This window comes from Xyrauchen texanus, chromosome 23 (assembly GCF_025860055.1).
Source record: "Xyrauchen texanus isolate HMW12.3.18 chromosome 23, RBS_HiC_50CHRs, whole genome shotgun sequence".
NCBI classification, from domain to species: domain Eukaryota; kingdom Metazoa; phylum Chordata; class Actinopteri; order Cypriniformes; family Catostomidae; genus Xyrauchen; species Xyrauchen texanus.
The window spans coordinates 11,613,509-11,627,440 of NC_068298.1; the positions used below are offsets into that span (position 1 = coordinate 11,613,509).

Here is a 13,932-nt window from a genome sequence, read left to right on the forward strand (position 1 = left end):
GTACAAACTTTATATTCTATCCCCTAAACCTAAACCTACCCCTAAACCTAACCCTCACAGAAAACTTTCTGCATTTTTACATTTTCAAAAAACATAATTTAGTATGATTTATAAGCTGTTTTCCTCATGGGGACCGACAAAATGTCCCCACAAGGTCAAAAATTTCGGGTTTTACTATCCTTATGGGGACATTTGGTCCCCACAAAGTGATAAATACACGCTCACACACACACACACACACACACACACACACACACACACACACACACACACACACACACACACACACACACTAAAGTACTATAAAGAGAACTAATCATAAAAGCTGTGATATACTAGCTCAGGAAGATGGATGAGGGGGGATGTCTTGCATATAATGATGTGCATAACTCAGAGGAACATTGTGTATTTACATGCAGGAGGATAGGCTAGCCTTTAAACAACTGATATCCCAGGATGCTTCTGGAGAAAGAAAACTTTATTCACCTTGTTGCCAAATGGGCAGGTACAGTGGTATGAGCCGGTGACATCACTAACACATGTTCCGTTGTTCTGACAAGGAGCTGTCAGACAGGGGGCGCACTTGGACATCAGATTCAAATCTGCAGGACCTGTAAGACAAACACCACAGATGTAGTGAAACATAAAGTTGTGAATGTTTTGCTGTTTCAAAGGCGGTTTGACCAAAAAGTAAAAATTTATTCATCACACAACTTCCATAATGCAACATATTTTTGAGTGAAATAGAATATTCTGTTGGAAGAAACATAGGATGGGACTATTGTTTCACCATCCACTTGGCCTTGGTTACATTATCAGAAAACAAAAGTTGTTTCAGAAGTGGAGAATGTTCTAAAATATAGATGAAAAAAAAAAAAAAAAGTCTCCTTTTGGAACAACCTGGATTGAATTATGCACAATAGAGCACAACAATGCCCGCTCACATTTTCTGCTATCTTGGTTCCAGAAGTATTTTTCCTATTAATTTTTCCCCATAAGGATTTCATAATATCCTTAATAAAAGAGTTATAAACAGTAATTCGCACCAACCAGCTCCCAGGAGAATCACAAGATTACAAACTTTTTTACTTCTGACTTTTAGAGGGCATAGATATTTGCTGGTTCGCACTGTGTCCGATAAACTGCAGCTGTCTCGATCTAATAGTTGAGCTGATTGGAATTTGGCCAGTTTTCCTGTAAAGGTCTTGATTAGTCATATGAGCTTCAGCTTGATTGATGCCCAGCATGATCCGATAACACTTTCTGGCAAAGATGTCGAGCTTGTGCTCCAGTGCCTCAGTGAGCGCCCAAGACTTGCATCCATAAAGCAGCACAGATATGCAAGCTGCATCTTAAACTTCACTTTCGGTCTGGGTGATCTCAGCAACCCAGGCTAGGGAGATTTAATTCTCGACATCTTTCTTGGTTGATACTGCACAAGACCCCAAATACTTGAAGTCATCGACAATCGTGATTTTGTTTCCATCAATGACGAGTTGCGTTTGAGTTCGGGATTTGTCTTTAAGTTGAATTTGGACGGTCTTTTCTACATTTATCTCAAGCCCAAGCGTGGCAGCATTTTGCTGGTTGGTAGAAAGTTGTTGTTGTGCCTGAGTTTTGTCGTTTTAAAAAAGTGCAATGTTGTACGCAAATGAAAGATCGTTTAGCTTCCGTTCAGGTGTTTCTTCCATTTTATTTGTGCAAATATTCACCAATTCAAATTCAAATTTAAAGAAATGGTGTTGACAAAACATGAGACTGAGTGAGGGATCTGGGTGCTCTTGTGTTTGTGATTGGGAGGGGTACTGGTTATGGTAAAATAAACTTAAGTATTTAGGATTATAAACGGTTCCTATTTATTTATCTTGATATTGTAAATGGTGACACAATTACAAAAGAGTGGGATATGTGTACATAGCTGAGTAAATAATGATAATGATTATTATTAATTATTATTGATATTACTGTTATTGTAAAACTATGTTTAAACAATATGCTAGGATATGGTTATATGTTATATATGATGTGATTATTATAGATATCGGGATATATATTTGAATGTTTACGATAATGAGGATTATCATATAGCATTATAGTGTTTATTGAGATAGCATAATGTAATGGTAAGAAACTATAATATCAAATAAATATTATCAAAACAAATAAATTATTATTTATTTAACTGTTAATGGCAGCGGATATATGGGGTAATATATGGGAAGGAATTGGGGGTGGGAGCAAATAAGTTATACTCCTTTCCACTCCCTTTCCAGCAACTATTATTATAAGTGTAAATAATATGTGTGAATATGTGTATATATTTATATCTATGTATATGGGAGATAAGCTGTGCTATGTTATTTGTATTTTTTTATTTTTGTGTGTGTGTTAATATATATGTATATATTATTTAATTTTATTTTGCTCGAAATAAACTTCAATCAATCAAGATCGTTGCGGTCCTTGACTTTTTGGTAGAGATGTTTCTTTGTGTGTTAGGTAACCAAAATCGCTTGCAGATTGTTTGGAGAAATAATCTATGACTATTATAAAGAGGAACGGTGCTAGAACGTCTCCTTGTAGGACTCCTGTTGTGATGATGAAAGGTTCTGACAGCTCACCTCCAACGTACACTTGACTTGCTGATTGATAATACAAATTCAGTTGGTATTTCATAATGACGCAAGATGGCAAACATAATTTCTTGGTCGATTGAGTCAAAGGCTTTCTTAAAGTCAATAAATGTGTTGTACATTGGGATGTCTTGTGCATTTGCTCGCTCCATGATTCTGCAAAGAATGTGGAATTGTTGAGCACAACCTACACCTGTTCTGAAGCCTACTTGGTTGTTTTGGAGCAGTTTATCGATTGTTTGAATGAGTAACACTCGATTGAAGACTTTGGCTGTTATTGATATCAAGCTGATGCCTCGATAGTTGGTCATAAGTTGTGAGTTTCCTTTCTTTGGAATTGGGTTAATCAGACTTGATGTCCATTGTTTTGGTGCCGTAAGCTGCCTGTATACCAACTGACAGATGAATTGTAGTTGGTTTACCACAAAGTCGCCTCCGTCTTTTAGCACCTCGGCTATCATTGCATAATCTGGGCCTGGTGCTTTATTTCAGTTGAGGGTCTCAATTGCATTGTCGACATCCTCTCGAGTTTTGTTGCCTAAAGGTATGCCCAGGGTGTCGGTTGTTGGCACTGGGCAGTTTTCAACTATTATTCAATATAAGGGGCAGGTTTATGTTTTCTGAGGCCCCAGTCAAACAACCAACCCCATTTTGAAGAGAGAGAAATTTATTTCGAAAGAAATGACAACATTTGTTTTAAATCAAAATGTTAAATTCTTCCTGGAAGCCGTTGTAGCCAAGTACATTCAAAATTAAATACAAATCTAGTTAAAGATAATTAATGCATGTTTTCCAGTTTTTCCACAATCCAGTGATTAAAAAAAGCAACATTTACCTACATATATGTTTACAAAACACTTTGCATGTGTGTGTGTGTGTGTGTGTGTGGGCAGGTTTAATTGGTTTACAATGACTTTTTTTTTAGTGTCCCAATAATTGAAATTGCTTAAAAAAAAAAACATACTAAACGATGTAAAAATGCAGAAGGTTTTTTGTAGGCTAAGCATCGTAGGCAACATTCGTTACAGTGTTTTTAACAGTAAACATACAAGCCATGGTGGCCCCTAAGCACACTAGAGAATAAAACAACAACAACAAAAAAACAAAAACATTGCCGTTTATCAAGTGCTGAAACTTTGCTTGGTGCAGAATAATCGGGAATAATGTTAAAAATTGTAACAGTCACCTCTTTGCAGCCTGAACTCGTTCAGAACATTAAATCTTTGTGACATCTGTACTAAAAACTGTCTATAATGACCAAAACAGAACGCAGGTGTCTCGGCATGAACAAAAATTAAAAAGTTCATTATTTTTAACTTGACACAGTGTCTAAAAATGTGCCGGTCCTACGTGAAACACTGAAGAAACAGCGAAACGCGGTACAGCAGTCAAGGATGTTCGTCCAGTGCGTATTTACATACAAAAACAATGGAAAAACAGAGTAGAAGCATGCAAAAACATGTTCAGTGTGAACGGCCCCTCAACCGTTTGCACGTATCTGTGTGAGTGAACGAGTGAGAACTTCCTCAGCAGGTTTAGTTTATAACCAGAAATTCTGCTATTACAAATATTTTCTTAAAAACTAAGTTAAAATATTGCAGGCTGATGGATTCTGCAGAAGGAAATACCATCGATTAACAACCTCAGAGCTCATGGTGGGTCTGTCTTCAAAGGTGTATGAATTATTGTTAAAAATCTATTAATCTATGGAGAAAATGAATAAGATTTTTTACATCTGGGACCAGAATTTTGCACTATATTAGACCAGTGGCATTTAGTAAGGAAGTAAATAAGGTCAATTTTGATTTCATGTTGTAGAAGAACTACTAAGAGTGGCAAGTCTCATTGAAGCCATATTCGCTCTCACTCTCTCTTTAAACGGACTCCATTTTAAGGGTTTTTTCTAACCTAACATGATCTTTAATCAGTCTCTGATTGGCTACTGAAGAGACAGAGGTGTAAAATATCTAGCTACTCCAGTTTGCAGAAGACAAGGTGGACAGAGTCACCTTTGCACTGGAAGTGGTTAAGGGGGGTGGTGAGCAGCAGTCGGTCCGCCATATCAGGTGGTCCAGAGCAGCGGGCGATTCCAGGCTCTTTAAACCCAGCCTTCACCCACTGAGACAACCAGCGTAGCTCACAGTCACAGTATAGAGGGTTAGCACCAAGAGCCCTGCATGGGAAGAGATGAGTGTCACATACAAAAACACACATTCAGGATACCTCTTCAGTTTCTAAAGACTTAATATAGGCTACCTTTTTATTTGCTAGTGTTGAACTCCAGTGAGCATGGTGGGCCGATGGTTGGTTTAAATCCACCATGTATAACATTATTTAATAATAGCTAATAAGATGTACACAGAATTTTACTCCTAAAGAAATGAACTGTAATTTTGAAGCATATGTATAAAATTATGACCACTAACATGAGATGAAGAGTCTTTTCATATCAGTAACCTTATAAAAGCTGTTTTAGTCTACATGGTGCAGGGGCGCCCTCACGGAGGCTGCCATTTTAGAATCACACTACCAGCTGAATACTACTCGCTTAATCTCAGTAACTGTCTTGTTATTGTACTTTCACTCTTGGATTAAATGAATCATGGCTGATTGTGAATAGTGAATTTCTACAATGGCATCTGCAACTGAAAACTATTGATTTTGAATGATGCTGCATTCACACCACTAGGTGTCACTCACCGTAAGTAAAAGATGACACAAACAAAAAGTTATTGAGAGCACATTTAACTCACCCTCATGTTGTTTAAAACCCAAGTGACTTTCTTTATTCTATGGAATTTAAAAGGAGATTTTAGGAATTATTTTAGTCTCAGTCACCATTCACTTTTATTGCCTTTTTTTCATACAATGACTGTGAATAGTTACCAATGCATTTGGCCTAGCGTCTCCTTTTGTGTTTCACAGAAAAGAGATTGGAACAACATGAGGTTTAGTAAATGATGACATAATTTTTCTGGGTGAAATATCCCTTTAAATCATCACTTCTTCAACACAGTATTACCTCTAATTTAACTAAAATATTTTAAAACAAAAAATGCTTACTACTCATTGACAAATTTGTCGGACGATTTTGGAATGGACACAATGCAGAAGGACCACTTTCATTAATCAGACGATAACTGTGCCTGATTACTGAAAATGTTAACGATAATTCTTAAAATGACCAAATATTAGCAAATTAATCACTATTACAGATAAACAAATGCATTTTCCTTCAATTCTGTCTCTAATGAAAAACAGAGCCTTTATTTCTCAATGGTGATTTTTTTTCCCTTAAAGCTTTTTTCGATGAAATAACAAGGAACTACAGTAGCTCCACTCCAGAATGCCAGCGAGAACTACAGCCAGAAGGGAACAAAACAACACAGCTATAAGCCTTTATAATAGATGCCTTTTAGCAGTAATACAATTTACAAAGATTTCCTGTGGGCCTCGGTCTCAGAGCTCAGAGCACACACACATTCTATAGCAAAGCTGCACTCTCTCTACAGGTTGCACCTGGTAATGAGGTAAACCTACATTGAGTCTAAAGACCTGAGATGGTCTCTTAGGCTGAGGATGGGAGTCCATCATTAATAGAGGCAGAGAGACCACACACTTACACTGGCTGGCGCACACACACACACACACACACACACACACACACACACACACACACACACACACACACACACACACACACACACACACACACACTTACAGATGAGACAGAGATGTCAAGTGGCTGAAGGCTCCCTCCGGAATAGTTGAAAGGTCATTTCCGTGGAGGGTTCTTAAAGAAAAGACAGAAAAGATATTGAAAAAAGCATGAAGCATGGGGAGTTGGCTTCATTGTTTTCCACACTATAAATGATGATAGAGAGAGAGAGAGAGAGAGAGAGAGAGAGAGAGAGAGAGAGAGAGAGAGAGAGTCATTCACAGCATTTACCATGGATTATAAAAAAAGTGCTGCTGTTTTATGAAACATCAATGGGGATGCTAGATTTGCATTGAGATTTTATTGCATTTTGTGTCATTTCTGTTTAATAATTTCTCCTGTTCTTTAACGGGGAGCTCAACCCACACATAAACTGTACACTCAAGCAACAATCTGAGCCCTTGGTTGGACAGCTGCATCCCGTTGAGGCCACGGCAGTGACAGCCCTGGGGCATTCTTGGAAATTAAAAAGTGACAATGATGACTGCATAGCAGACCTGGCTTAAAAGGGGCTGGAATAAGGTGGGCGTAATTTTGTCTGTTTAACAAATCTATGCACGTAGGGTGTTGATAACCTACCCTGGAGCCGCAGAGTACACAATCCAGCTTTATACAAAGGAACTGTATATCTACTGCTTTCTTCTGTCAGAACTGGCTGACACAATGAACATGGCGTTCTTTAGTGCTTAAGTTGTTCTGTTCAAGCAGTAAGCTTTTGAAGTTAAAGGGTTAGTTCACCTAAAATTGAAAATTATCCCATAATTTACTCACCCTCAAGCCATCCTAGGTGTATATGAATTTCTTCTTTTAGCCAAACACAATCGGAGTTACATAAAAAAATATCTGGCTCTTCCAAGCTTTATAATTTGAGTGAATGGTACCTGAGTTTTTTTCACAGCCCTATTTGTTTGAACCAGAGTACACCAACCAGGAACTTCGGGAGATGGAGGAGGCTGCAGCAGCGGCACAAACAAAAGAATCTGGTAGACGGAGAGTACGGGAGACATGGTGGTGCTCATGCAGGAAATGTGAGGTAATGCCAACAGAGGCTGAGAGTGTTTACTGCCATGAATGGACAATTGGAATGACTACGCACGATAGCACCATTTTAAGACTAATAAAAATCTACAGTATAGCTAAAACAACTCACTTCTTTTTATTGTTATCCTTTGCTGTAAACAATACGTTATTAGACATTTGTCACTTCTCACTGGAGCTTACGCTACACCTACGTCATAAACTGGAACTCGACTCTCTTGTGAAAGTGCTGACGGACGTTACCGGAAGTCAGTGATTATAGTATATAAAGTTATATGGATATTTTTCTTACAAAAACGCATCGCTTCGCTTCAGAAGGCCTTTATTAACCCCCTGGAGCCATATAGATTACTTCTTTTGATGGATGGATGCGCTTTTTGGGGCTTCAAAATCTAAGGAACCATTCACTCCCATTATAAATCTTGGAAGATAAGATATTTTTTAATAGAACTCTGATTGTGTTTGGCTGAAAGAAGAAAATCATATACAGCTAGGATGGCATGAGGGTGAGTAAATTATGGGATAATTTTCATTTTTGGGTGAACTAACCCTTTAACTTCAAAAGGTTAAAGGTTGTTGGCTTGCTTTATTGGTAGAGCAAGAAAACACATTTTCAAAATCAAGTCAGCAGTGGGTTGTCTACACAACTAGTCGAGTAATCGTCTAAAGAAAGCACAAAATAATTAGGCTGGTTCACCTAACCCAATCAGTTTCTTAGAGGGTGGTCAAATAAGACACCTTTTTTGTGTTCAAAAACAGCTTGATAGAAAGCAACAGAATGGAAAACAAAACAGGGAGAACTATTTTTAACTTAATTCATCCTCTTAAAAAGGTAACTTTCATGTCGCAAGACAAACTGTCCAAGGGGCTGCTCAAGACGAAAACGTTTTTTCATCTGTATGCACAGTTTATTATTATTTTTTTTCTATGTAAGCATGCTATGTGGATGTCTTTGAAAAAAACATGCAAAAAAAAGAAAAAAATATATATAAATGAAAAACAAAACTAATTGACATCAATAATCAATTATTTGACCATCATGACTCATCTCAGAGAGGTGTTAAGAGCATTGGGAGTTTCTTTGTGTGTGTGATTTATATGGCTGTGCAACAGATAATTTGTCCATCAGGTAAAAACAATAGGGAGACTTACAGCAGGCGGAGAGACCGCAAGCCATCAAATGCATGAACCGGGACACAGCGGATTTGATTATAACTCAGGATACTGCAAAAAAGAGAGAAGAGACAGAGATGACAACACTGACAAACATACATCTGCATACAAACCCATGTCAGTGTTAGATTGTTGGGTTATCAAGTTAACTTACAGAGTGGCAAGCTGTGTCATGTTGTTGAAGGTGAGAGGGGCAAGAACATTGATGCTGTTGTTACTGAGATCTCTGCAGAACAGAGAAAACACACATAAACAAAGTATATTTGATTTGATACTCGACATATGGCAACAAAATTCCTTTACATTTGCAGCAAACATAACTAAACACAGTTTTGAGATTTGTACACAGGTGGTCCTTATTTCCTGATTTATGAAAATCCCTAAAATTCCTAACATTTATGTGTTCCAGACCCTCACCAAATTCGAAATCTTTAAAGGAGAGGAAAATTTATTCAAATGTATTGATCTTTTAGTTGTTAATTTGTGTGTTAATTGACCAATTCTGTTGAAAAAACATCTAAAACCAGACTAAGCTGGACAGGCTGGTCTGTTGGCTGGTTTTAGAGGGGTTTGAGGAACTTTTTAGCTGGCCAGGCTACTTCAGCAAAACTGGCTAAGGCTAGTTTGAACTTTGTTTTTTACCAGTAGGGTGATGTGCTTCTGTAGCTCAACTGACAGACCAAGGTGTTGCAACACCAAGGTCATGAGTTTGATCACACATTCAACTGCCAAATTAATAAATGTAAATTCAAATAGGAAAAATACATACAGCAGTGATAGTTGTTTTAGATTAGCCAGCTCTTTGGGCACGGATATGAGGAGGTTTCCTTCCAAATATCTGAAACAACAAGGCAAAACCTGTTTACAGACAAATAGTCAAGATTTCAATCCTTAGACATGTTAAAAAGCAAAACCAGACTTCATTCCTAATTTCATTTTATTCTAAAACATGTGTCGAAACCAGCCAAATAGACTTTCAACTGACAAGTGGACACACAACGCACAATCCAATCCAATAGAGTTTAACGTTAGCTTAGCATGTTGCTAAGCAAATAATACTCTAAGCAATGACATTACTCTAAACTATGAAACTATTGAAATCAAGTAAAAAAAACATTTTTGGTGAATTTTTAACAGCACTTGTTGTGCAGAGATAACAAATATTTCACTCTAAATGGAATAAGATAAAACAATAAAGTTGTGAAACGGTGACAGACAAAAAAGGAGAGTCCGAAAAAAAGCATCTAGAAGGAAAAACTCACAATTCGGTAGTGTCTTTCGGGATACCCTTGGGCAGGGAACGCAGCCCCCGGTTACTACAGCGCACCACTGTATCTGAGCATGTGCAGGAATCCGGACAGCGAGGGGCTGACGGCAGACAGACATTCTCTTCAATACCTGAGAGAGAGAAATTTAAATATTTTATGATCCTTTACATCATGCAAGAGAAAAATGTAATATGTGTTGCTAACAGCTCTAATATAGAAACTCATAAATTCTTCAGAAGGAAGTAATAGACGACAGAGGAAAAGAGTCAGAATGGATGAAAAAGCACAGGTGCTCTGTGCACCCTGCAAAAATTAACCAAATTTCACTATTGTATTGGACACTTTCTCAAAATTGTAAAAATTCTATAAGCTGCAGGAGCAAGCCGGGTATCATTATTGCAGCACAAACTTGTTCATAATAAGTGATACAGTGCACAGGAGTTTAAAATCAGCATCTAAATATTGATTTTGGCCCCACTTGGCCCCATTTCCTGCAAGCAATGCTTGAAGCCTTCTGCCCGAGCTGCTTTCATCCAAGGTCTGTTAAATGCTATCTATAACAGGTTAGATAGCAGATTAAATCTGCAGATTAAAAAGAAACAAAAAGCAAATTAAGCCATAAATGGGAGGTAATGGAGATTGTGAAATGCTCCGACAATAACACACAGATCAAGTCTGGCAGGGAGAAAACTGGACCTGAAACTGCAAACATAGAACAGCCAGGGGGGCCGTGGGTTTGTTTTACAATAACTGGACTTCAACCTACCAAAAATATCTTCCCGTATATCAGTTTAGCTTTACTTTGTTAGTCTTAAGTGTAACTGCAGAGTTCTGAAATAGCTGGATGTTGTGGTGGTGAGATTTTTGGAACTGAAGTGATGGTGCATTCAACCCTGCTCAAGAAGGAAGAAAGCAAACTAAGCTTTGCCTTGCTCAACGAAATAACAGCGCATGCGCCCTGACTGACAGGCTCCTCTAACCATCTCAATCTAGAGTGATTTCTCACACTTTGAACCTCTGTATTTCAAAGTGCTTTGCTGTCTACAGCTGAGCAGGCTCTCTTAAAAAGAGCAAAAGAGCTGTTTCTACCCACAGCACCATCGTTTTGACAGGGAGGACTTTCCCTGGCTAGAAAGAAGCCAAACCGCAGTTCCTGTTTCTCTATAAAACATTTTGACGGTCTCAAGGGGTTCTGTTTCCCACTTTGTCTTTATGGACACAAGTCTCATTGCGACCTTGTGCAAAGTTGGCCCTGTGTGATTTACCCTGATGCTTGAAGCAGGGAGAGTGGGATGAAGGTGTGGGAAATCTGAGGAGAGGGAGTACTGAGCGAGCCTCAATCTGGAATTTGTGGCCTGATCTGAAGAGTGTGATTTCATGGGAAAAGGAGATGGATGTGGTGAAATGACACAGGCTATAGAGAACAAAGTAGCTGAGGTCTGCAAACCCGTATTAATACCCAGGCAATGGTCCTCTGGTTCAGGAACTACTTTAAAAGTGTTTTTAAAACCTTTGGTCAGTATCAACAGGAGTGGAACAGTGTGGAAGAGAATGAACACTAGAAAGTTGGACAAATGGGAGAATGGATGGATTACAAAATGGGTAAAGAGATGGGTAGATTGGCCTGTAAATAAATGCTAATATCATTTTTGCATTTAAAATAAGGATAGTTTAATACTCATTGGATGAGCCAGACATTTTAAATAAAGGAATAGTTCACCCCAAAATTTAAATTCTCTAATAATTTACTATCCATCCCAGATGCATATGATTTTTTTCTGCCGCTGAACACAAATTACGATTTTGGTCCAGTAAATGCAAGTGAATGGTGACCAGCACATACAGTCAGCATAAACATTAATACGACTCTGTTGGTTAAATCAATGTTATTAGAAGCAATATGACATGTGTGAAGGTGAAATACACCAATATTTAAGTATTTTTTTACTATAAATTCTCCTCCCTGCCCAGTAGGTGGCGATATGCACGAAGAATGCGAGTCGCCAAAAAACAAAAACAAAACAAGAAGAAAGCACTTAGGAGGGTGGGTGAAAGTGGTAATTTATAGCAAAAATAAAACTTAAATATTGATTTGTTTCTCACCCAGACCTATACTTTAACTTATGAAGATATGGATTTAAACCTGGAGTTGTATGGATGACTTTTATGCTGCCTATATTTGCTTTTTGGAGCTTCAAAGTTCTGGACACCATTCACTTGCAATGTATGCACCTACAGAGCTGATATGTTCTTCTAAAAATCTTCACTTGTGTTTCGCAAAAAAAGTGAAAGGTGACCGAGGTTAATATGCTGCACTTTGTGTGCAGTTGTACAGGTTTAGAACAACATGAGGGTGGGTAAATAATACGATAATTTAAATATTTTAAACTACACACTTCCAAATTTTACCATGTACGATGCACAAACTGTCATCGCTTACTGTTATAAAATACTCTCTTTGGTGCAGGTAATTACACAGTTACTGAGCCATCAACAGAGCGATCTCATGCATAAGATATTGCACAGGAAGATGTGGTATAAAAAAGTGTCATACCATCACAGGTGAAATCAGGCATGGCCACATCCTGTATGGGGATCTCCTTCAGGAAGGCAGGTTTCTGACAGCGTGGGTTGCCACTAACCACCCTGGTCTTCTTCAGCCAGAGTCCCAGCCAGGCTAAGTGACAGTCACACATGTAGGGATTAGACAGCAGGTTACTGTACACAAACAGAGAGAAAACAAAAATCTCATTACAATATAATTACATTGGAAAGCAATCAGCAGGGTAAAATTAAACAACTGAACCCTTGTGCATCAATTAAAAAAAGTTACTCAGCGTCAAAAAATGTACATAACAATATTATATATTAATTACTACTTTCAATTAGTAATTTTTTTTAATCAACATCAGTCCTGATCATAACTAACAAATATTCATTCATTTTCAGGATTTTAACCCTTTAAACGGCAGTTTGATTATATAATGTCACTGTTGTTTTTTATGGGGGGGTTCTCAATAAACACATACAAAACACACTGACATCCATACCAACACACCCAAACAATTTTAGCTGCATCATTTATTCAATTGGCCTGCAGTGCTCTATAATACAGTAAACAGAAAATAGTAAAAAAGCATGCATTTGCTCCATAGGCTAAACATAAGAAAAATGGCACCATCTGTGGAAAATATTTTACATTTTTTTTTTTTTTTTGGAAGCCAGGGCTCCGGAATGAAAGCATAATATCATAGAATTCATGATTTTATGATTTAATGGCACTGGGATCAAATATTGCCATTTTCAATGGGGAATTTATTGTCCTTAAGGTCCTTAAGTGAACACAGTGTACTATAGATGTATTATAGGAACTGAGGTTGAAATATCAAAATTCCCCCAAAAATACACACCTTTGGCAAAATATATGCTGTTGGCATTAACACAGCCACAATGATAGAAAAACAAAAATGAAAAAGACAAAAATGTCCCAAAGGTCACACAAGGGTTAACCTCCTTCAATTTAACACAGCAGGGAAATCATCATGGTTGGATTTGCATTCAAAGAACAATATAATTATATATTATGACTGCAATGCAACCTGCTGACAATCTTTGTTGAAATCTCTGCAACGTTTTGTTGTTGTTAATATGTAATAACATGGTTATAACAGCCACTTAGAGCAAAGTGCTTCAGAAATAAGATGAGGGCTGAGGAATGAGACACAGACACATTTTTATCTAGTTTAGGTACAGAGTAATCCATCAACAGAGTTCTATAGGGACCGCTGGTGTAGAGGCTTCGAAACCAACTTATTGTTCCATTTTTAATGCATCCTCCCTGAGCTCTGAAAGTTCAGGCAGTGGATCAAAGTCCTAAATCGTAAAAGTTTAGCCTTGAGAAGTAGACGCCACCAGCAATGACTCTAGAAGGCCCACCAGGGAAGCAGTTGACGGCCCACTAAGATGCCCGTCTGACTGATACATTGCCGAAACACATTAGATATAAAGGCACATAAGAGCTCTTTAATACAGTATAGGAAATAGAGTGGCTGAGAGTGTCTGCTACACTATAGCCTGTGGGATAAATTAATGATGTGTGCTG

The 13,932-nt window shown here is 37.8% G+C and overlaps 1 protein-coding gene across 1 annotated transcript in view; it reads right to left on the reverse strand.

The window, feature by feature from the left end:
- The window catches only part of LOC127663495 (slit homolog 3 protein-like), a 204,084-nt gene that overhangs the window by 28,719 nt on the left and 161,433 nt on the right, over positions 1–13,932 (reverse strand). The window contains 8 exon segments of the mRNA XM_052155095.1: positions 487–611; positions 4,643–4,806; positions 6,355–6,426; positions 8,542–8,613; positions 8,717–8,788; positions 9,332–9,400; positions 9,825–9,960; positions 12,385–12,548. Coding sequence (XP_052011055.1) covers positions 487–611; positions 4,643–4,806; positions 6,355–6,426; positions 8,542–8,613; positions 8,717–8,788; positions 9,332–9,400; positions 9,825–9,960; positions 12,385–12,548 — 874 coding nt within the window.